This window comes from Podarcis melisellensis (genome assembly GCF_964234715.1).
Source record: "Podarcis melisellensis genome assembly, chromosome: 2".
In the NCBI taxonomy this organism is placed as follows: domain Eukaryota; kingdom Metazoa; phylum Chordata; class Lepidosauria; order Squamata; family Lacertidae; genus Podarcis; species Podarcis melisellensis.
The window spans coordinates 85689812-85713600 of NC_138529.1; the positions used below are offsets into that span (position 1 = coordinate 85689812).

At 44.5% G+C, this 23789-nt stretch overlaps 2 protein-coding genes and 2 long non-coding RNA genes across 5 annotated transcripts in view; 2 read left to right on the forward strand and 2 right to left on the reverse strand.

The window, feature by feature from the left end:
• Positions 1 to 5252, reverse strand: part of XPC (XPC complex subunit, DNA damage recognition and repair factor) — a 20069-nt gene extending 14817 nt beyond the window's left edge. Inside the window, exons 1-5 of one of the 2 annotated variants that reach the window (XM_081901561.1) lie at positions 5225 to 5252; positions 3929 to 4133; positions 2595 to 2737; positions 2165 to 2279; positions 1002 to 1086 (exon numbers count right to left, since the gene is read on the reverse strand). In XM_081901561.1, the coding sequence (XP_081757687.1) occupies positions 1002 to 1086; positions 2165 to 2279; positions 2595 to 2737; positions 3929 to 4133; positions 5225 to 5237 (561 nt within the window). In that variant the 5' untranslated portion in view covers positions 5238 to 5252. Of the gene's footprint in view, positions 1 to 1001; positions 1087 to 2164; positions 2280 to 2594; positions 2738 to 3928; positions 4134 to 5224 lie in introns of those variants that run through there. The other variant, XM_081901560.1, reaches the window with a different exon arrangement.
• LOC309365496 overlaps positions 1 to 13421 on the forward strand; it is a 25297-nt gene extending 11876 nt beyond the window's left edge. Inside the window, exon 2 of the long non-coding RNA XR_014166203.1 lies at positions 12460 to 13421. This is a non-coding gene — a long non-coding RNA (uncharacterized lncRNA). The remainder of the gene's footprint in view (positions 1 to 12459) is intronic.
• On the forward strand, positions 8918 to 11279 carry LSM3 (LSM3 homolog, U6 small nuclear RNA and mRNA degradation associated). Its single transcript, XM_081903453.1, has 4 exons — positions 8918 to 8966; positions 9937 to 10047; positions 10488 to 10583; positions 10911 to 11279. The coding sequence occupies exons 1-4, from the start codon at positions 8946 to 8948 to the stop codon at positions 10989 to 10991; spliced, it is 309 nt and encodes a 102-aa protein (XP_081759579.1). The 5' UTR covers positions 8918 to 8945; the 3' UTR covers positions 10992 to 11279.
• Positions 13422 to 13564: 143 nt separating the features above from the next.
• On the reverse strand, positions 13565 to 23128 carry LOC309365407. The gene is made up of 3 exons (XR_014166115.1): positions 23086 to 23128; positions 22382 to 22583; positions 13565 to 13692 (listed from the first exon to the last, which is right to left on the reverse strand). It is a non-coding gene; the product is annotated as an uncharacterized lncRNA (long non-coding RNA).
• Positions 23129 to 23789: the final 661 nt, after the last annotated feature.

Consider the following 23789-nt stretch of genomic DNA (forward strand, 5'->3'; position numbering starts at 1 on the left):
TTTCAACCCACTTTCAATCAGGCTGCAACCTGGTAGTGAGTCCTGATGCACTAGTTGGACTAATGCCCCAGACATGGAACAACCTCATGGTTGAGGCCGGAATAGGTTCTTCCGTCTCTGCCTTTTATAAGATTTACAAACCCCATCTGCCTCATCTGGTGTCTGCTTGCTAAATTTATCAGCAGCAGCCTGTGGTTTCTTTTCTTTTTTATGTGACTGCACCTGGTATAGGGTTTTTTTTAACTGTTCAGCTTATGGTTCAAATGTGCTCATTTGCATTTTGGTTGTGGCTTTTAAATATGTATCTGTTGTTTGCATGCTACTTTGGGTGAAGGAAAATCTGCACAGAACCGTTTTTAAACAGACATAAATAGGCAAGTTTAAGCCCAGTCAGACGACAGCTGTACCAAGATTTCAACCATTGTATATAAAGGGGAAACTGGTTCTTTGAGCAACATTAGCTGTATTCATATGTCGTAGTAAACCATAGTTAATAGTGGACGGTGATTGCGGAGATCACTCTGACTTTGCTTCTCTACAGTAACAAACCCTGATCCCGGTTTAGTGTTATATCCGAACCGGGGTCGTGGTTCGACTTCGCATTGTGGGTTGTTTGGAGTAATCCACGATTCCTGGTTCAGATGTAACATTAAACCAGGGGCTGCCATTTGTTGCTCCTGCTTGGGAAGCAAGGAAGCGGCAAAGCAGAAGCCATCTGTATGTTCATGGTAAACCATGAGCTATGGTTTATCGTGATAAACAAGCCTATTTGCTGTGTTCTAAACCAACTACATCCCTGCTTCCCTAGAATGGCTTGGGGTGTCAATATTGCTCTTGTCCTTGTAACAACACGCAGAATTACTATTTGGAAATACAAACGTGCCAGGATTTCCAATAAACTCTTCTGCCAAGTGCCAGAACAAGGTAACAGAATGGAAGCAGAACTCTTGAGCCCTGCAGTGTCTGCCTTCTTCCAACACATCACTATTCAGGCGTATTACCTTGTGTGTGTCTTCATGAACTCCCTTGTTGAAGCGCTTCATCATTCTCCGCAGATACGTCTCAAACTCGACCTGCCTTTTCTCTCTGCAAGAGGACCAAAACAAACCAAAGAGTGAGTGCCATGCAGTGGCCTAACTTTCCAGCTTCTGAGCAGGAACCTGGAGCCAGAAAACAAAGCAGCGCATTCATATGCTACTGTGTGCATGAGGCTACATACACTATAGCTCTGTTGAGGGATTATACCTGAACAGGAAATTTCCCCTCGTGGAGGAGAAACGGGGCCCTGCCTGCTAGCCCTGTCGCTCCTATCTTCTCTGTTCCTGACCTTCTGTTGAGTGGGCAAGGTTCAAAGGGGGATTTTACTTGCGTTTGCCTGAGTGCGAGTAGAACTCTCCATGCAATTGGGGACCCTGGTAAAGGGAAGGCCCGGGAACAGAGTGGGCAGGGGCTGTCAGGTGAAGCTTCATGTCTCCCACATGCTATGCTATTTCCTGCTCAGGCATAACTGGGTTTGTGTGTGCTGCTGGTTGTGTGAATTTATTTCCTGTATTTATATTCTTCCTTCCTAACCAATTTAGGCTGCCAAAACAATATATCAGAACAGCCTATTACATTTTAATTCTTGTTTTCTTGTAAGCACTGTAAAAAGAAGTGGATCCTGCTGCCCAACACACACACACAAACCACAAACAAAATGCCAACCAAGAGCTACCAAAAACTTATCAAGCAGAAACATTTTTACTTCACATCTAAAAGGCACCTGATGAAGATAGCTTAAGGGTCAGAGCAATTTCTGCTTCTGCAACCCCTGAATTCCCCCTGCCCCCCAAAATCTGCTCTGGACCTTCCCTCAACCCATCAGACTAGATCTGAGGATGAAGTCAGGGGCAGCAAGAGGAGAAGAGGGAGTGGAAGATGTGTTGCATGTGCTGAAGTCATTTGGCTCGCACAATGCTGAATTCACTCCTAAAGTCCCGGTGCCACAGTGGAAAAGGCCCTGCCACCCACCCAAGTTCCGGAGATGGAAATATCTTAAGCAAGGCCCTCAGTAGAAGGAGGTCTTCAACCAGGCAGCCTTTTTTCATTCCAGTGGTGCAGGAACTCCAAAGGGCAAATCAGCCACAAAGCCCTGCTAATACCAAACTCACAGGCCTCAACTTACCTTCTCTCTCTTTTCTTTGCCTGTTCGGGTGTCTCAATTTCTATCTCAACTGTTTTGTTGGGTAATGCCGGTACAGGAAGTTCTTTGAGTATCTCTATCTCAGGCTGATGAAGTTCTGGAAGTGAACATCCCAGTCTAATTAGTGTGTCTCCAATAATATCCAGTAAGATGATGAGCAGTTAAATTCTAACTCAGGGCTGCTTCTGAAACTTCTCAGCACTGGAGCTTAAGCCTAATGCAACATGCAGGGTGGGAGAACCTGAGGTCTCCCCACCCCTGGGAGGATATTTTGACGGGGTGTGTGTGTGTGAAATTCAGCTATGATAAAACTTGGGTGACTTTGGCATGACAATAACGTGTCCAAATAATGATAAACCAAAATAACCAAGGGAACCAAGATTTACACAGCAATTTTAAAAAAATGTATTACCTTCTACATCTTCCCACTCATCCTCACTTTCATCATCTTCATCATCATCGTCACCATCTTCTTCTTCATCTCTCTTTCTCTTTGTGACGGGAGATTCTTTTTTTGCGTTTGTTTCCTTCTTTAGAGGAGTGCTCTGCAGACCACTAGGATGTGGGGAAAGAAACAACCACAGAGTTGAAGGGGACCTCAAAGGTTATTAGCCCAAGCCCTTCCAATGAAGAAAATCCACTGTCAGACAGCTTGTACCTCCAGGAATTTCTTCCGAACATTAGCTAGTTTAAGGAAAAACAACCCGCATAGTTAAGCGAGCACCTGAAACCGACTTTCTAGAGAATGAGTATCTGATGGCCCCAGAAAACTGTATTTCTCTTCCTCTCTCACACACATGCTCCAGGTTCGTGTAGATTTGCTCAAATTTAATGGGGAAACAAGGCAAGATTCCTCACCCCCACCCCAGTACAAGACAGAAGATTAAGCCGTGACTCTTTACAAGGCCTCTTTCACAGCAGAAGTGGTTAACTCTTGGTGAGCAGTATCAGGAGGACCACACAACTCCCATCATCTCTTGGCACCAGCCTTACTTTGTTGGGAGCTGGAGTCCAAAGGAAGCTGCACAGGTGAGCCAACCTCGCCTTGTAGGAAGATCCCTGAACCTGTTCACCTTCCCACTGAAATGTACACAGCGGATTCAACGATACAAAACCATCCACAGTAATGTGGCATTCCAAAGCTCTGTGTGTCTTCGTCAATATGAACAATACAGTTGTACCTTGGTTGTTGAAAGCCTTGGTAATCTGACGTTTTAACTCCTGAATGCCACAAACCCAGAAGTGACTGTTCCGGTTTGCGAACGTTCTTTGGAACCCAAATGCCCGACGGGGCTTCCGCAGCTTCCGATTGGCTGCAGGAGCTTCCTGCAGCCAATCAGAAGCCATGCTTGGGTTTCTGAACATTTTGGAATTCGAAAGGATTTCCGGAACGGATTCGGTTCGACTTCCAAGGTAGGAAAGAGAACAGATGCATCTACTCTTTAGCATCTCATCCACAAGTCTGTTGGTGAAATACCAAGTCTGAGAGAGGATTAATTCACAGTAGTGATTTACAGTTGTTTAATTTTACATATAAATAAATACGTGCACACCCAAACAAAGACCAAACATTTTACCCACACATCAGCATCAGGTTTTCTATGGGTTCAGAGGACAAGGCTAAGAGGAAGTCCCCAAAAAGAAACCAATCGTATAATTACCCTAAGGATGACATGAGTGGATGTTCGGATTCAGGAAATAAATAAATAAATCAGCTTTCAATGAAAACGCTAAGCATTGAGTTACCTGCATTTTACCCTTTTTTTACAGGACCCTTTACTTTCTACCACTTTATTCTTTTCCTCCTTCACTTTGGGCTTTGGTCCTTTCTGATTCGAATTTCTGCAAGGTGGCTGAACGATATCCCTCTCCTGTTCCTTTTCCTTCTTTTTTCCAGAAGCTGTTTTGGGCAACGTTTTCTTCTGACTGGGTTTTTCCTCTTCAAAATCATCTGTATGGTAAGAAAATGTGACGATGGTCAAAAACTGTTAGGGTGGGGGATGGGAATGCAAGCTTAATCCGAATTAAACACCCAAACTGGTTCCAATAGTCTTTCCCATAAACCTTTATAATTTCTTCCTCCCATTAGATCTTGAATCAACACTACTGTGATGCACCATGAACCCAAAGTTTAAACCTGTTGTTATTATTTTGCTGCTGCTATTTCTACTTTGTTATACAACAACATGGGACAACTGCGCATTCCTGCGTTGCAGGGGGGTTGGACTAAATGATCCTTGGGGTCCCTTCTAACTCTACAATTCTATGGAAAAGACGGGAGAGGAGATATCCAGAGCTGCCTATCCATTTGCAGAATGACTTTTAATCTAGCAGAGGAGTCCACTAAACCAAGGGGAGTGGTGATTTTCAGCTGGAGGTCTCTGTGTCGCTTCCCACACTGTGGGGGGTGGGGTTCCTCCAACCTTCTGGAACAGATGGGGGTGTCACAGGGGGCTACAGTATAAATGAGGAATTGCCTCCCCTTCCCTTATGTTAACAGATACCTCCTTGGGTTAAAAGCCGTTCTGCAAATGGCTAGGCAGTGCTGGATATCACCAAGCTTATTTACAGAAGCAGAATCTTAAGACTGTGGCAAAACACTTCTCTGAATAATTTTACTTTATATAAAAGTTTCTATCCCACCTTTCTAATGCTCATGCACTACTTGGTTAGGTAAAGGGACCCCTAACCGTTAGATCCACTCATCTCGCTTTATTGGCCGAGGGAGCTGGTGTACAGCTTCCGGGTCATGTGGCCAGCATGACTAAGCCACTTCTGACGCAACAGAACACCGAAACCAGAGCAGCGCATGGAAACACTGTTTACCTTCCCGCCGGAGCGGTACCTATTTATCTACTTGCACTTTGACGTGCTTTCGAACTGCTAGGTTGGCAGGAGCAGGGACCGAGAAACGGGAGCTCACCCCGTCGCAGGGATTCAAACCGCCGACCTTCTGATCGGCAAGCAGGCTTAGCAAATAAAAAACCGCAACATTATGCCAAATAATGCAATGCAACATGCAAAATACATTCCCCCCCCCACCTTGATCATACATCAGGAACTTTTGCTGTTCCTAAGGAGAATGTTCATGTTTAGGTAACAGGGGTAACCTCTTCATATGTGTGTGTGTGTGTGTGTGTGTGTGTGTGTGTGTGTGTGTGTTTAAACGAGACAACTAAGATGGTAACCACATGACATAGTTGTATAAGGTAGTATCAGGAACATGAGACGTTTGATTCATAAGCAAGCTGCCGAACTTTAGCCACTCACAATGGAATTCCAGCCAGAGCATGTGCAAAACTGTTAATTTTTACATAACCCAGGAGTGGGCGAGGCGCAAAGGGAGAGCAAGCGCAGTGAACCGTTGGTAGCTTCACGAAAGCTCAGTCAGTGCTCTTAATCTCATGGTCGTGGGTTCGAAACCCACCTTGGGCAAAGGATTCCTGCCTGGCAGGGGGTTGCACTAGAACTAGACTCACGTGGTCCCTTCCAACTATGATTCTAAAGCTGCAATCCAAACTCCTGGGAGTAAGCCCCGTCGACTTCAATGGGACTTACTTCTGAGTAGCCACGGTTAGGCTTGAGCTGCAAAGGCTGTCAAGGAACAGGCTGTCGGTTAAGGTTATTCTGCATCCCTCCGCCCCCCACTCACCCTCTTGCTGCTGCGTTTTAGGACCGGAGGAGGAGGCGGAGGAGGAGGCCCCGGCAGCTGCACGACCCCCTTGCGCTTCTTGGCCATCCTGATCCACGGCAAATCGGCCTGGAGGAGCAGCGGGAGAGGCGCACGCGAGAAGCCACCGGCAGGCGCGGATGGAGACACAAAGGAGAAAAACCAAAACAGCCGGGAGGGCAGGAGGGAGGGAGGGAAAGACGATCTGCGGAAGAAGGCGGCTTACAAACAACACGGGGAGCAGGGTTGTTGCATCTGTTGTTCTCCCTTTCTCTCGCAAGTGGCCCCGCGCGATGCTGGGCTGGCAGCTTGCGTTGCTCCTCCTTCCTGACGTCCCTTCCGTGCCGGGTCTGAGCGCCGTGCAGCTTGCAGCCTTTGGGGGGGAAATGAAGATGCCGTTCAGGATTCGACAGCTTGGCCCTCCTCACAAGCGACAGGGCAACTGATAAGCATTGCAATATACGGATTTTGGCAATGGGACTCTCGGGCGCTTTGAGATCCCAGGGCAGCCCGCCACCTCTCAGAAATAAGGAACATGGTTTGAAACTTGTGGCGCTTTATGGAGAAGTCCGTCCCCTGCACACACGCACCCAGAATAAAACCTGATACAATTTTAGTGGCCTTTTCCCAAATCAGGCCCAAAGTGCTCCCGCTCCAAATCCATAGTAAGGTACATGGCCAAAATCAACCTTCTTTTATGTGTGTCCTATTTTGTATTTTATGGGAACTTTCCTCCAACTTGCAGCGCAGTGCTATACATCAGGGAGTCTTGTGTCACCAAGGAGCCCAGCAGCACAATCCTAACCATGTCTACTCAGAAGTAAGCCCTACTGAATTCAATAGGACTTACTCTCCTTAAGAGGGATTAGGACTGCATATGTATTATGCCTGGCACAAGGCTCTTGTTTTTTTCTGCAACACAGCTACTCCTCTGGCAAGTCTATACATTTTATACAGAAGTACCGTTAAGTCCCACTGAGTTTGACGGGGTTTACTGCCAAGTGAGTGGTTTTAGGATTGCAGGGTTATGGATTTCAGGCTTGGGAGAAGAAATTTGGCACCAGTTTACTCCCTTTTTTTTAGTTTGTGAAATACAACACAATCCCTTACATGTCTACTCAGAAAGAATGTGTGTGTAGGATTGTAGCCACCCAATCCTAAATTCACTTTCTAGGGAGGAAGCTGCACTGAGTTCCATTGGACTTATTTCTGACTAAAGAAGCTGGAGATTGAATTGTAAGGCGAGCTTACAAAGATGAAGCTAATTCTGTGAGGCCAACATCACTAGTTTTGTTTCCTCCAGTGCTTACAAGTTTTCAAGCCACACAGGGTGGTAGGCAACATGCAGACATGTGATGAGCGGCAAAGCAACTGCTTTAGATGTAGAAGATCCCAGGTAGGACTGGAAAAAACTGCTGGACGGCCATTGCTGGTGCATGTTGACAATGCCAAGCTAGATAATAGTCTTAGTTGGTGCAATATAAGGCAGTTTCCTACATTCCTGTGACAGGCTTGTGTTCTTCCTGGAAGATGGCATCTGTCATAAATCTGTCCAGGGCCTACAACACACTTACATATTCATCACTAGACTGCAAGGATGACTTGTTTATGTGAATGGGCTGTCATATTTATAACACCCAGTGCTTCTTTTCAGGTGGTGCTCAAGGGTATGCTGTACTGGCCCCTCTTTTTTGTTGTTAAAATGTATGTAACAACTTCACAGCGAATACCAGCACCTATTTTTCTAGGGGGAAAAGCACTGATAACACCACATCACCTCGCTTCAAACTCAGAGCTGTTCACTGAAGCCAGATCACACATTCAGCTTAGTCAAGGAAAACCAAAGAAGCAAAGCACCAAGACAGCTATACACACAGGACGCTGCCTGTATTACTGAGTCAGATGCCAGTCCAGCTAGCTCTGACTGGCAGCCAGAGCTCTCCAGAGTTTCTCAGCTATATCTGGAGATGAGAACCTAACAGCAGCCATCCTGGATCAGGCCAGTGGCCAACCACGGTGGAAAACTCCCAAGCTGGACCTGAGCACAATATTCTGTTACTACCTTTTATATATGTTTGTGGATAGAGGAGGTTTTTTGTTTGGTTTGTTTCTGTTCTCGTTAGGCATTTTGTGTTATTTTGTTTTTTGTGTGCTGTGAACCACCCTGAGATCTTTGGATAGTATACAAATTTAATAAATAATAATACTAGAAATTTAATAAATACTACAAATGGGTAGTATACAAATTTAATAAATAATAATAACAACAACAACAACATGAAGCGCACTCTCCCCTCCCATGGTTCCCAGAAACTGATATTTGAAAGCATTGCTGCCTCCAACTGCGGAATTGGTCTAACATGCTCTCCCTGGCACCTTTTGCATGCAAAGCTGTGCACTGAGCTGCAGCTTTTCCTTTCGCCTTGAGTGTTTGAGAGAGATGATACACCCATTCTGCTTGCTGCTGCTGATCAGCGATGGCTCCCTCGCACCTGAGCGCACATGACTAAATCAGCGCCATGTGAAGGCGAAGCAAATAACCACCGCGTCGCAATCAGGAAGCACGCGCTCCAGATGCGGCCAATCGCAGGGTTTCTCCGAGCTTTTCAGCAGAAGTGTGCACGCGCAGCTATCGTCGTCTGAGCGGGTGGGGAACATAAGGCTCTGGTAGAGATAGGAAAAAACAGAATGCATGAGATTATTAACGTCTTGTAGTAGCTTTTATATATATAAAAGATGGCAGGCAAATACAGGTGTGTGTGTGTGTGTGTGTGTGTGTGTGTGTGTACACACACACCCCACACACCTGTATTTGCCTGCCATCTTTTGAATAGAGGGTGGGGGCTCGCTCGCCGTCCGATCACAGCTAAGCAGAAATCCTCACACCTCATTGTTCGCGCTTGTTTCTGAGGCAGGCATTGGGGGGGGGGGGGAGCAAAAAAAATGGTGCTGAGTTGACCCGGAATCTGAAGTGCTGCATGTATGTCTACAGTAAGTCTATACTTTCGCTTGTGCGTGAGCGCGCGCCTGCGTCAATTGCTGCGGGCGGGGCATAAAATCTCGCGAGAAGAGGCTGGAGTTGGCTTTGAAAAAATGGCGGACGAGGTGGACCAGGTGGGTGATGCTGCAGCCGGGGGAGGGTCGCCCTTGAGGGGTCGGCGGGACCCCGTGAGGTGTCGCCGTTGCGCTCTGAGGTGGTGGGTCTCTGGCCTGGCTTAGCCTGCCGAGGTGGGTCGCTAGTTGGACGCAGGTTTCTGCTCCCAGTAGCGAGGGCGACGTCCGGACTGCGCGTTTCATCTTCTCTTTTTTTGTTATTTCGCTTATTTCTGAGAGCGTAATAACGGTAAAGTTGACCTTTGCCCGCCTGTCCCTCCTGGGAAACCCAGGAGGGGGCGGGGTATAAATAAACAACAATAAGTCCCTAAAATATTACATGTTTTCGTAGTTCTCTCCTGGTAGCTACAAAGTTGTGGTCTGAGGGACCTCTGCTTTATTCTTCCTTCGTTTCCCCTTATTCATGCTGTTTTCACTGGCACTGCCGTGCATAGTTAAACTTTGCTGCTATCTTTGGATTATTTTTTTAAATAAAAAACACACCCACAAAACAAAACTTTATTATCAGATGTCACCAAGTGAGGACATCATGCGCATTATTCTTGCTACCTAGTCCGAGAAAAGTGACTATGAACAATCTGTCATTGATTCATTGTTATTGGAACAGTTTAAACTGGTGAGCCCGGGATATTAGAAAGGGTATCATAACTAGTTGACTGTTTCTTGATATCTCACAGATAGCCTTAAATTCTTCTAACTCTGTAGCAACTACTGTATAGCCTGAATAGCCTAGGAGGGATTTGCAATTCACTATTTGTCAGTCATTTTGAAGAGTGCCAACAGGTAATTTTTAATTCTCTCTGCTCTTGTACTTGAGTTTAGACATTTCAGTAAGGTTGAATAATTGAACAATAAACAATACGGATCAAATATCATCTAATACTAATCTCAGTGGAGTTTTCCCTTGGAATAAATTGTATCCAACGTTTTATCAACTATTAAAAAAAACACAAACACTTTTCTCTTATAGCAACAAACCACAAATACTGTAGAAGAGCCCTTGGATCTCATCAGACTCAGTCTTGATGAACGAATTTATGTAAAAATGAGAAATGACCGAGAACTTCGAGGCAGATTACATGTAAGTAAAGCTATATAGAAATGGGGGTGCTTGTTAATAGATCCATGAAAATGTGTTTTGGGAGATGTTAAGTTATAATGGTATATTTATGAAACAATGTATAAGTAAATATAAGAATGGAGCAGTGCTCTTACAGTTGTATGAATAAATTGTTATAGTTTTATAGATGTTGGATTAAGCAATTCCATATTTGTTCAAATTGAAGCAATATAGAAACAAATGCTTATATCCAGCAAAGTTACACTCAGAGTAGATGCACTGAAATTAATGGATTAAAATTAGTAATGTTTATTAATTTCTGAGTAGGTTTAACATTATATATAATCCAAAATACTAGTAGCAGAAGTTTTCAGATCTGTGTATTTGAGCTACAATGTTTAAGAAATATACTGCCACAAGCACAAAAATTAAACTTATCTAAACTACTCTCACTTCCACAGGCTTATGACCAGCACTTAAATATGATTTTGGGTGATGTTGAGGAGACTGTGACAACAATAGAAATTGATGAAGAAACCTATGAAGAGATTTATAAAGTAAGAACTTGTTAATACTTAAAGCTCCAAATGCTCTTTCAGATATGCAATGATGTCTAGATGAATATAAATTAAATATTTTTTGCTTACGAGATCAGTATACCTACTTGACTTATTACATTAAGTAAATTTTAACCAGAGTAAAATCTAAAGCATTGTTTTAACCATAGCGATTACTTCATTGTAAAAGTAGGACACTTAAATATAGATTCATTCCCCCAAAATGTGATTCTTGTACCATATGAATTTATAATAATTATACTAATCTTTGCAACTTTTTTTACATTCTCACTGGATGTAGCCTGTACTGCTTTTTTTCATTCACAGTCTACCAAAAGGAATATTCCGATGCTGTTTGTCCGAGGAGATGGAGTTGTACTTGTAGCTCCTCCACTGAGGGTTGGCTGAAACCATGGGGAAAAAATGGTCATCGTTTAGAAAATGTTGGACCTCTGGACACTGTCTTCTGATACCCTTAAACATTAAGATTCTGCCCTTAATTCTGAAAGACCATCCAAACCTGATTCTTGTGAAGGCGTAAGATCATTTGGCATATAAGTTGATATAAGGGGTTTTTTTCTGAAATAACTTAAGTGCAGGTGTCGTTATGTTTCAAATCAGTGGATATAACAATTTTAGTTGCGCTTGTGGCCGCTGATCTTTTTAAAGAAATAAATCTGTTTGGGTTTTTTTGTATGTATGTGTTTATAAGCACTTTTCCCATTTAACATGTGTCTCGTTATTGCTGCATTATTTGCTTGGTTACCATTGACAGTATCTGGTACAAATGAGACAAGATTGCACTGAGTATTTTCTGTTTACACCTTGCTATTCCAATGACTTGAGTGGCCTACGTGCATGAAGTGTGTATGCTTCAATAATGGTAACCTTTTGAGGAAGAGTTCTAAGTTGCTGATTATAAACCTATGCAAATCTTAGTGGGGAAGTGGACCCCAGAGTCCAAGAAACTGTCATTGTCTCATCACCCACAGTTACATTTGCACTGTGTCCACATTTGGTCATTCATCTGTATACAAGTCCCTGTTTCCACATGTGCTTTGGGCACCTTCATCCACACATTAACACTTTCAATTTTATACTTCCAGAATCTTTCTCAATGTATCCCATCCACACTACTGGGGTGTGCTTGATGGGATATTTGTGCTAAGACTTCCTCCTTCACCATAAGTGCTGGAATCCTGAAGTCTGTTATGAGCTTGCACCCAGGTATTTGTTTAGCTGTGTGTGTACCTTTGTTTTATTTCTTTTTTAAATAGAAGTTTTCTAATATACCAGACTTTCCCAAAAGGGGGGTGGGTGGGAGTGTGTTGCTCAAAACCAGGGGGCCTAAAGTCCGGTGTGGGTATGTGTGTAGGTATCAGTTGATTTCTCTGAATGCACCTTTTAAAAAGTTTTCTAATACTATATTTGCACAAAAAGATGATGGCCTCACTCCAGGCAAATATTTGGTGTTGCTAGCATGAAATGCTGCCACTTCCTTTCTTCCCCTTTTCATTTCCTATCTTCTATAGTTGCAAAGGAGTTTTAATTTTTCATACAGCTGGTCTCATGCAAGAGCAGTTCTGCGCAAAAGAGCTATTTATAAAATTCCAATGCTGTGAATGTGCCTTCAGCAACAGCTGGTGGAAAAGGGCAGGCGCCATCCTTTCCCTTGGGGTGAAGGAAACAGGGAGTGGGTGGTGTGGGAAAAGATGACACTAGAGAAATGTCACCAAACATGTAAAACCCACACTCAGTGCATCCACAGTCAGAAAACATGTAATTTTATTTTGAATTATTAAAACAAATTTAGTGTGTGTGTGTGTGCGTGCGTGCAGGCTGCCAAGAGGGTGTTATGTGGCTAAAAAAGGTAAAGGTAAAGGACCCCTGACAGTTAAGTCCAGTCGCAGACGACTCTGGGGTTGTGGCGCTCATCTTGCTTTACAAGCTGAGGGAGCCGGCATTTGTCTGCAGACAGTTTTTCCGGGTCATGTGGCCAGCATGACTAAGCCACTTCTGGCACAGCGGAACACCAAAACCAGAGCAGTACACGGAAACACTGTTTACCTTCCTGCCGGAGTGGTACCTTTTTATCTACTTGCACTTTTTGGCGTGCTTTGGAACTGCTAGGTTGGCAGGAGCTGGGACCGAGCAACGGGAGCTCACCCTGTGGATTCAAACCGCCGACTTTCTGATTGGCAAGCCCAAGAGGCTTCATGGTTTGGACCACAGCACCACCTGCATTCCACCCACTCCAGTGCGGAAGAGCCCTAGCTTGGTGAAAATATGGGTTGCAAGCAGTTGAAACAAAGCAAGTATGTTAGAAGCTTTCATATAATGAAATGGCTTGACTTGATACATCAGTTGCTAATTGGCGCTATGATCACTTAACTTTTTAATATTGGCTTGTTAAGTGTATCCTTTTTGGCATCTGGCAATATGTGCTTTCATTTCCCACAAATTCTAGCACCACGAAAAGTCACTTTCATTCTTTGCCTATGACATTGTTTGGCTTCTGTCTTTGCAGCTCAGCAAATCTTCACTGAACACTAGATGGTGCTGCCTGCATTAAGATCTCACTTAATCAGTAATGTGACTTGCTTGATAGTTATCGGTAATGTAACACAATGTACTATGAGACCCAAGTATTTTCATCAAATTAAGTCATTTTGTTTCTAATGAAAGGTTCATAATGTGCAGTCCTAAGTGGGTAGTATGCTGAATAGTAATGCTTAAAGAACCAAATGTTTCTCAATACCAGTGGCTTTGTTAAGAAAAGAATCCTGGTTAAGTACCATTATACTTTATCAGCTTTATTAAATGTTACGTTGCCTGGGATAGTATTACTCTTCATGTCCCCAGTTGCATACTGATTCCTTGGGGGAAGTGGGGGTAGGAGGAAGAAGAAACTAAAAGGCATGTGGGGGATCCATTTCCCAATGAATTTCATAGCTCTCAAATATTTGGAGGTTTTTGTTAATGCTGCCTAACTACAAGGATTGGCCTTCTGATTCATCACAGTGCTTGTACAGTAAGGCAGCACCAGCAGTCCAGTACTTTGGGTAGGGTTGAAATGGATCTTCAGGGTACATCCTTTGTTCTGTGGCTGCTGAAATGAAAAGGGTAACATTGTCTTAGTTATCAGCCTTGGAAATAAGGGCTACTTAGAGTAACCCCCCTACCCCCCCCCAAAAAGACCTGCTGAACCCAAATTACTTGAAATGTCTATCCAAAAGATCATGACTTCACTCTGACATTCTCAAATTGAACTCAGTTTCATAATATAGCTCTTCCTTTTCATCAGGGGTTACTAACCTGATTTTTGTCCAGGGCTGCATACTTCTAGGGCAGTGATGAAACACCTGTGGTCCGCCAAGAGTTCAAACATAAGATTTGTCTGTATATATTGTGTAACCACAAAGGTGCAATTGCATCCAATCTGCAGAGATGCTTGAAGTAACTAATCTGATTAAGTAACATGACAGATTTGGATTAAACAGCTTCTGAAGGATGTGTGTTGAACATATAAGATGCAGCTGGACACAATTTTCATGCATATGGAAAAGAGGAGGTACTAGAGTCTAAATTACCTCACTGGAGCTGCTTCACTTGCACACAGGAATCAACAAGGCATGGAAGCTCTTAACGGTGGTTTGGGCCCTCTATTAAGTGAATATACTGCAACAGCAAATTTTCTCAACAGCTGTGCTACCGAAGAGCCAGCTTAGCTCAAAACTCTGGAAAACTTCCAAACAGCTGCTTCATATAATAAAAGATGTACACCTCATCTACTATGTCAGCTATTCTTAGTGAAGATTATATGGCCAAATTTCATGTGTGGAAAAACCCAGTTAGTTGCCGCTTTGATTCAGAGTAGTCGCACCAGAGTCAGTGTGGTGGAATGGTTAGTATGTTGGATTTGTATTCGGGGGAGGGGGGGGGGAGAGAGAGAGAACTTGAGTTTTGATTCCCGTTTGGCTCATTCAGTCATCTTGGATTAGACCAACAGAGTGACTAACCCGCCCCATTGGGAGACTGTGATGCTGTCAAATAATAATGAGTAATAAGTTGGCATTAACACAGAAATGGCTGGTGATCCAGGCCATGAATGTTGGGGGCAGAGGCCATTGTTCAATTGTAGATGGTCTCTGACATCTCTATAAGCCCCCAAGAGCAAGCTGGGAAAGGCTGTTGCTGAGCCCTTTGGAGCAATGGCTTCTCAAAAAGAAGGTGAATACTATCCACTCTGCTTCTTTACTATTTAGGCTTCTCATGAAGGTATCTTAGTTTTCCCAAGAGAACCAAAACCTGGAAACTAATAAACAGCAAACTAATTTTTGCAAGCTTTTTTGAGAGTAAAATTCAAGAGCTTGATATTAAAAAAACAACAACCACAAATGCAGCTGTACACCCATGCTTCAATTTGCATAATAAATCATTATTGTATTAACACACTAATATCTGCAGGCGCATCCTAATTTCCTCCAAAGCCCTGATGTAGCAAGTGCTACTCTGAGCATAGATTAGATGGAGTCTGTCTTTGGATATTCCAAAGTGTTGGTTAGACCCTCGGGAGGGCATGTTTTCAAAAATCAATTAACCCTCAGAAACCTCATTTAGATAACGAAGCAGATGCTATTAATCCCATAGTTATGCCTATGTACTCTGGCATTAGATGAATTAGATATGCAGGTGAAAGCCAAAAGAATACTGCAGCAGTTTGCTCATGGGTAAATCTAATCTTGTTCTGATTTTCTGTTTGTCTCAGCCTTGACCTGCACTCTTCTATAAGGGATGCTTTCATTTTTGTGGGTAAATTGCTTCCAGCAGTGCCTGGTTTTGACTACTGTGTGGACAACCAGCATAATGATCATTTAGAACATTTTGGAATGAATTATATAATTATATAACTCCTCCACATAGAGTATCTCAGTAATCCTTCCAACAAGTTTGTAAGGTATTTTTTTTTTATCCCTGTACTTACAATAGATGGGCTGAAGCATTGGCAGAGATGCCTAGTTTGTCTAGGGCAGAGTGGGACTTGCACTGGGTCCTTCCCAGATGACATTCTTAGCCAATATTCTGTGGCACCAACACTAAGAGCCGACATGTACTTGAAGGCGGGGATGCGAAACCGACAGCCTACGCAGTGGCGGACCTTGAGGTCTCAAATTTTAGCAGCGCTCAAATTCAGTGTCCCCTGCCTCTTGCCTTCCATCCTACATCATAGTTGTAGAGGCCCCTTCAGCGCCATCTCAGCTTGGCACCCAGTGCAACCAAACCAGTCATGCTCCCTTAAATCTGTCTCTGACCTAAGGGGTACATGTGGCCATTGGCCTAATTTCAAGTAGGTAGTGAGGATGGGGAAGGGGGGAGGTATCGTGGACCCCAAAAATCATCAAAGAAAACGCAGACAGAAAAAAACTGCTGCTTTAGATTATTCAGTTCTCTGTGGGTCATCTTTTGTTTCTGATAATATAAAGGTTAGAGACCTAAAAAGATGAGGATCCTGGTTATGCCTGTTTTTGTTGTTAAGCAGAGGCTCCCAAATTATCAGCGAATCACTGATGGTTTGTACAGCTAATAGTTTTGTATTGGGTGCTATTTTCAACCAGAGTGTCACCTCACAAGAATACCTCCCCACCACTGCAGCTTTCCTCCTGAAACCTGGCAGGATTCAGACCCAAAGGAAGGGTGCCATTGCCTGCAAATTTCAGCCAATTCTATCAAAATTAAAGATTTAGCTGTCTCCTTAAAAAAAAAAAAGATTGACCATGCATAGCCCAAAGGTTTCTGAACCTATTTGTCTGCCATTGGGCAGGCCTTAACCACTCCAGAAGGGATAATATGCCTGCAAATTTCATCCAGCTGAAAAGGAAACAAGGTGATAGCTGTATTTAACTTTCCCAGTAGGTTGTAAATTTCCCATGGATTGTGGAGAAGACGTGGGCAGCCCCTGAACTGAACAGGGCTGGGCAGCCCATAAAGCACTTCAGACTGAGGTGGGCTGTTTTCCTATTTGCTTTGAACTGAATTTTGTGGTTGGCGCACACCCGTGTCCTGCAGTGCTTCCTGCTGGTAATGCTTCAATGTGGTGCAGCACTGTGTTCACCAGATGGCAATGTTGCACAAAGCTTGCAAACAGCAGGCCACTCTTCTAGCGTGAAGCGCAGCCTGCCTGTTCTATACTTCAGCGAAGCTGGAGGAGTTGAAATGCATGACGAGGCTCAGGTGAGGTCTTGTGGGCTGCAACTGCTGTCTAATCTTCAAGCATAGCTTTGGAATTGGCTTTGGATCATGTGGGATGTGAGTGAAAGCTCTGATGCGCGGAACGCAAAGGGGCTCGTGTTCTCAACCGCATTGTGAAATACTCTGTGGCAACTTGTGGCGCACTTTAGTGGAGCAGCACAGAGTAATGCCCACACATAAACACTGCAGAAAGCTGCTGCTAGGAGCCTTGAGGACAGAAATCTGTGATCAGCCCATCCAACCTGGTCTGAAGGGAAAACAGCTGGTAGGAGAGAAAGATGTAAACATATATGTGAACCCACGCTTAGCTTCAATAGCAGAGAGCCCCAATTAAGCTTAATTCAACTGTCTGAAGAGTGGGGTGGGGAGCTGTTGTGACAAGTGTTGAGCAATGGCAAAAGAGTGAGACAGGCAGGCTGCTCCTTAGCATGGCTGTCAGTGTGCCAGAACCTTGATCAATAGTGGTTACAACGCATGCCATACATTGAATGTGTATTAGAGATATTTAATCCACATTAAAATCCCCAAAGAATCCTGGGAACTGTAGTTTGTGAAAGGCGCAAGGCTTGTGGCTCAGTGAGGGGTAAACTACAGTTTCCAGGATTCTTTGCAGAAAGCCATGCACATGGTGTGGATCCCGTACGTTTGCCCCATGACATGGACATGGAATTGGAATCATATGGGCAAGGGGGAATGGGCTCCTTTTGAATGCCTAGAAAACAAAAGGGGCAGTGTAACGCCTATTCCTACAACAGACTGCGGAGAGGATAAGTTTGAGTGTGGAAGCTGGGAAATGGCTGGGGAAGGAAGATAAGGCAGAGTAGGCATTAAGTGGAGAAGGCAGAAAGAATGAAAACTGAGAAGCAGATATACTTCAGAAAGTGGAGGAAGACCGAAGACCAGCAATAGAATTTGTTAGGAGGAACACTATCAAGGAGCACAGGGGCCCTACTACACCTGGGATTAATTTTGTGTTTATACAAGCATGCTTTTTAACCAGGTTGGTTTTAGTTTGGAGGAAAAGCTTTTCCAGTGTGTGTGTGTGTGTGTGAGAGAGAGAGAGAGAGAGAGAGAGAGAGAGAGTGTGTGTGTGTGTGTGAGAGAGAGAGAGAGAGAGAGAGAGAGAGAGAGAGAGATATCTGGTGCATGCTCCTGATTCTGCTTTCTATAAAGAATAGGTCCTTCCTTGCTGCTCCCTGCCCAAAATGCTGTTTACTGTGAGCAGCATTTTCAAGGGCAAATAGCAGCCAGGCAGGGGCAATTCTCAGCAGCAAACCTGTGGCAGTGGGTGGGTTTCCAAGCTTCTCAAGCACTTTTTCTTTAACATTAAATACAACCAGGCTCAGGGACCTTTCTTAAACACAAGAATAATATTGCATCTGGTTGGCTGTGGGAGAGCCTGCCTGCTTACCCATAACTGAGGACCATAGAAAGCCAGAGCTGTGCACCTAGAAGTCCAGGAAATGCAGTGCCAAATCTACAAAATTAGCCACAAGGGCAACCAGTCTACCATACCACCAAGCCCCCACTCTCCTGCAGGCGGGCCAGAGACACCTGTAAAGTTGCAAATAGAGTCTGGATGGAAGGAGGGGCCTTCTTACAGGTGGATTGGGCAGAGACAGTGGCGTAGCGTGGGGGTGCAGGGGGGGCCGGCCGCACCGGGCGCAACATCTGGGGGGGTGCGCTAATCTAGTGGAAGAGACTTGAGTGCTAAAATCCACGGGTTAGGGGGTGCAAATTACTTGCCTTGCCCCGGGTTCTGACAACCCATGCTACGCCACTGGGCAGAGATAGCCATGTCATATAGCAAGGTAAGGTAGTGTATTTTGAATGTTGTTATTATTGAGTGGAAGCTCTTTCCCTGCCACAGTAACTCATTTGTCTTTCTTCCTCTCCCATCCGCCTGGGTTCCATGAATTACACAGACTCACAAACGTTGGGGGGGGGGGGGGGAAATCCAGAGAAAGGGAAGAGTCACAAAGCATAGATTTCACAGAATCATACAGTTGGAAGGGACCCTGGGGATCATTTAGTTCAACCCGCTGCAATGCAGGAATATGCACCTGTCCCTTACAGGGATTGGACCTGCAACCTTGGCAATATCAGCACCATGCTCTAACCAACTGAGTGCACCAGCCGAGTGCTACACTTTTAACATTTTTTGGGGAGGAGGGAGGTGCTGGTACTGTGTACCCTTGAGTACCCTCAGGAACAAAAAGCACTTACTGCAGCAGTGTCCACATTGCCGCCACCCTAACCTGCCACCCAGGATCTATGTCCTCTTTTGCTCTCTCCCCCTCAATCTGAGCCTGCAGAAACATCCAAATCCTCCTGCTTTTTCAGGGCAGTTATTTTCCAAGGCTTCCCTGGGTCAGGTTTCATCTGGCTCAAGCTGTCTTTCTCCCACAGTTTCCCCCCTTTGTGCCTTTCTTGGCTCTGGGTGGTTCTTCTCTAGAACAACTGACAAATCACTCTGGCAGTGACATCATCACCTCAATGGGTTCTGTGTTGTTTTCTTTTTTTTTTAAGAATGTAGATTTCTTTACAAATAAGAGGCTTTGCTAATTAATGGGATTTGGAAGACTGGATTAAGGACAAGAAGTTCTTGGTGCATTCATTCTGCCAGGCCCCATATACGTGGGTAGACTTTTATGGGCAATTGTGTGTGTGTGCGCGTATTGATGCCTTTCTTTTCAAGATTTCTATCCGTTTTAGCCCTCTTTACTTTCTCGCTTTAGAACCTCGCATTGCGCACAAACCCCAGGGGAGAGTCACGGTCACACAAGCTCACGTCGTGACTAAACGTCCCGTACATTTGTTAATCGATTTAAACACACGCCAGTTTTAAGTTGCATCTAAGTAGAGCAAGGAGTACAGCCTCTTAAACTGAAAAAAACACAGTTCCTTTCTTGCTTTTTAAAATAACCACGCTGTTACTTCCTTTGGGGTTTGCCTTTTCCGCTCGTCATATGCATCAGCGTATCAGGATATGTTTTCTGAGCAGCACTCTGCTAAAAACCAAAGCGCAAATGGAAAGAACCGCTGTGATCTTTTCAAGCACTGCGGTGGCCACCTGATGCAGTCTCCGCACCACAACATCTGTCTCCTTCCAGATGTGTTGGACGGAAACCCTCCTTGCAGCACATTAGGGACATGAGGGACAGTAGAGAATTAGACTCTCAGGGTTGTGGGTTCAAGGACTCCACCCCCCCCTCAGATTCCTGCACTGCAGCAGCTTGGGCCACATTACCCTCATGGTCCTTTCCAACTCTACAGTTCTGTGATTTCTCCCCGCATTTCTCCAGAGGGGGGTCTTCCACCTTGCATTCCATCACAGAGAAGACTGGCAGCAGTAATGTTTTTGAATACCCATTGCTGGAAACCACAGGGTCCTGCTTTCTGGTTTCCCACAGGAATTCTGCAGTGCTGCTGTCCTAGGATGGCCCCACTGTAAAGGTAAAGGGACCCCTGACTGTTAGGTCCAGTCATGGACGACTCTGGGGTTGCAGTGCTCATCTTGCTTTACTGGCCGAGGGAGCCGGCGTACAGCTTCCGGGTCATGTGGCCAGCAAGACCAAGCCACTTCTGATGAACCAGAGCAGCGCACAGAAACACCATTTAGCTTCCCGCCAGAGTGGTACTTATTGATCTACTTGCACTTTGACGTGCTTTCGAACTGCTAGGTTGGCAGGAGCAGGGACCGAGCAACGGGAGCTCACCCCGTCACGGGGATTCAAACCGCCGACCTTCTGATTGGCAAGCCCAAAGGCCCCACTGTACATGTGCTTTCCCCCCTAATACAACCTAACATGACACAACCTAACACAACACCCCTCATGTGACGTTACACTTCCGTATGGGTAAATTTATTTATTACCGAGTCAAGTTTTGAAAGCAAGCCTGAGTACTAAAAGCTTGTGTATTAGTGGGGGGCAATGCAGAGGAGAGAGCGGTCCTCAGAAATGCTTGGAAACTGGAAAGATTGTTATGTCATAGACTGTTGATCATCCCAAAGGGAAACACGTTTCTTAGCCAGCCTGCTGTACAGAGCTTTGCTCCCCCCCCCCCCAAATATGTGATTTCATAATTGTTGCATCCCCTCTGCAGTCAATGGAGCAAAATCCCTGACCCCTTGAACTTTGAGAGGCAGGAGAAAGAGTACTGCTCCAGTTGAGAAATTCCGGCCCCATCTCTAATTATTGCCACTCTTGATCTACATGGCTAGATAAGCACAATTGTTGAATGTTATGGTAAAATGATCTTTGTCTCAAAAAAAGCACAACTCCTTCCTTCTGCCAAATCCTGAAGGCACAATATCTTTGTTCCAAAGTTCAGCCTTGATTGCCAATCTCTAGCTAGTCAGAAAAGAATGTTCTACTTAATTCCCCTCTAAAAGTTGCTCTTCGGAGCGAGCCTGAACTTTGAGTGCACCTGTGAAGGCGCCACTCGCCTGTGTTGCTGCTGGAAACTGTACAGATGGAGTCAAGGGGGGCGGCAAAAACCAGAGTGGGAAATTAAAAGGCTTCATTTCAGAGAGAGAAGGAGAGTTAGCCAGTGCCTTTGTCTCAGCATGAAAAGAGGCACTTGTGGGGCTATTGCTGGTGCCTTGTTTCCTGCGAGTTTAACTTCCAAAATAAGGCTTGAATTCTATGAGCAGGGATTCCAGAGTCTGCAAGTGGAACCTATTAGAGAAAGGGCCTGTGCTTTGCTCTCATGGATCCTGCCCTTTGAGTTGCAGCTTTTCATTGACTTCCCAAAGAATTTGGAATCTTTTGTGGAGAGAGATGGCGATGAAGGAAGCTTTTGATCACTGCTGTTGGAAAGATAATCATGGAAGAGACTCAAGCCCCATAAATATGACCAGGCAGCACCATTGATGTTTCTGCTTCCATTGCCCATATATAGCTTTCTAGAATATGGGAGTTGTAACTCCACTCTGGTTATAATCATATCATAGAGAGAATGTTGCTGTGGACTAGTTCCTTGATCATTGTTTAAGCCCATTTATTTCATATATTGTTATGGAGTTGTGAGTCACTTTGGGCGGAACCCAGGAGGTGAACACAGCATGGTGAATGCAGTAAAAATAAAAACAGTTTGTCAAATCACAGCCTATATAGGTTTCAAAAACAAGTGAACATCATGGGGGGTGGGCTTGAATATGAATTCCACCTTCCTTTGAGGAGCTACCTTCCAAACCACGTACAGTGGTACCTCGGGTTACAGATACTTCAGGTTACTGACTCGGCTAACCCAGAAATAGTTCCTTGGGTTAAGAACTTCGCTTCAGGATGAGAACAGAAATTGCATGGCGGCGGCACAGCGGCAGCGGGAGGCCCCATTAGCTAAAGTGGTACCTCAGGTTAAGAACGGTTTCATGTTAAGAACGGACCTCCAGAACAAATTAAGTTCTTAACCCAAGGTACCACTGTAGCATGAAACAGATCACGACTGCATTTCCCCCTCTGATTCTTTTTCTGTGTAACTTGGAAGAAGATGAATACTGTAGCTTGTTACTATTTAATAGGTTACAGTTTTAGAGCATTTACCTGCCGGTTTCAACTTGCTGAGATTAAAGTTATTGACATCTTTGGTCTCTAGGGTTGGGGTTTTCTGTGGCCTTGTTGGTCTGCAAAGTTCTGAGTCCTGAGTGACGATTACACTGTTATCTCAAAAGCACCGTGCTGATCCACCACAACCTTTTCACATGCCCGGTTGTAACTGCTGGCAAAGCCTGGAAGGCACCAAGGCCTAAATGAAGGTAATAAAAGTTTTACATTTCCAAGAAAGAACTCTGTTTTCCTTCGGTTACAGCTTAGCTCTCTTCTCTCCACCCTTTCAAAGCATATACGTCACTCCCCATACTTCATTCCTGTTATCTTTAATTATCGCCTTTCCAACCTGTCTTATCTCTTCTTCTCCCCCTGCACCTTCCATCTCATTTCATGTGCACTCACAGCTTACCTACCACAGTCCACTTAAAGCATCCTGTGAGTTAGACTGCAATCCTAGCCTCACTTACCTGCGAGGAAGCCCGATTTAATTCCATAGGACTTAGTGCTCAGTGGGCATGGTTAGAATTGCACTGTAAATCTGAGAAACTTGGGCTGAGGCAAATGTGATATTGGCTCCATTTGAGTGATAGCTCAAAGACTGTTGCCCAGCTTGAGGGCATGTGCTTGTTCATCTTTCTAGCTGCTTTTTCAACAAGGCTGGTGTGGGGTGCAATATAAACTTCTATATACCTGCTTACCTTCTTGTTCTTGCATAAATTCTCCACTCCTCTCTTAACTGTGGTGAAGGAAAAAGGTCAGCACAAGTCTGAAGCACACTTAATACTAACCAGGGTTCCTCATTCAACCAGGATTTGAAACGGCATTTTAACACTGAGTTCACATCCAAATTAGACAGGAATGCTGGACTGCATTAACTGCTCTTAAGGTCAGTGCCTTATGTGAGAGGTGAAAGAGGTCACATTCCAGAAGCAAGTTCTAGGTATTTTGGCAGCAGTTGAGAGGGAGGTTTATATCTGCGCTGCCCCTTTGTATCTTTTTGCTGCCACACAGGCCAGCACAGCTATCCTTCCAGAGTTTGTCCAATATTTACACTAGGGAGAATAACGTGGGTGTTTTTTTTTCATAATAAGCTGGTAACTTCAGTTCAGAGTAAATGAATGACCCATGCCAAGCAGGATTAGTTAATAGCTGAGTGAACTACAGACCCAAGTCTTGTGAATGCCAAAAGAGTGTTGTAGTCATTTAGCCCTGTTGGCTGAAGTTCAGTTCGTCAATAAACAAAGTCCAACGCCACTCATTTTATCTCACTGTAGATTAGACTTCTCTTTGACATTGCTCCAAAATACAGAGATTTGCCTTCTTTGGAATCTGTCAGCGATAAAAAATATTGATGGATATCCAAATATTATGGTGACGTTGGTCATTCAAAATGCACCTAAAC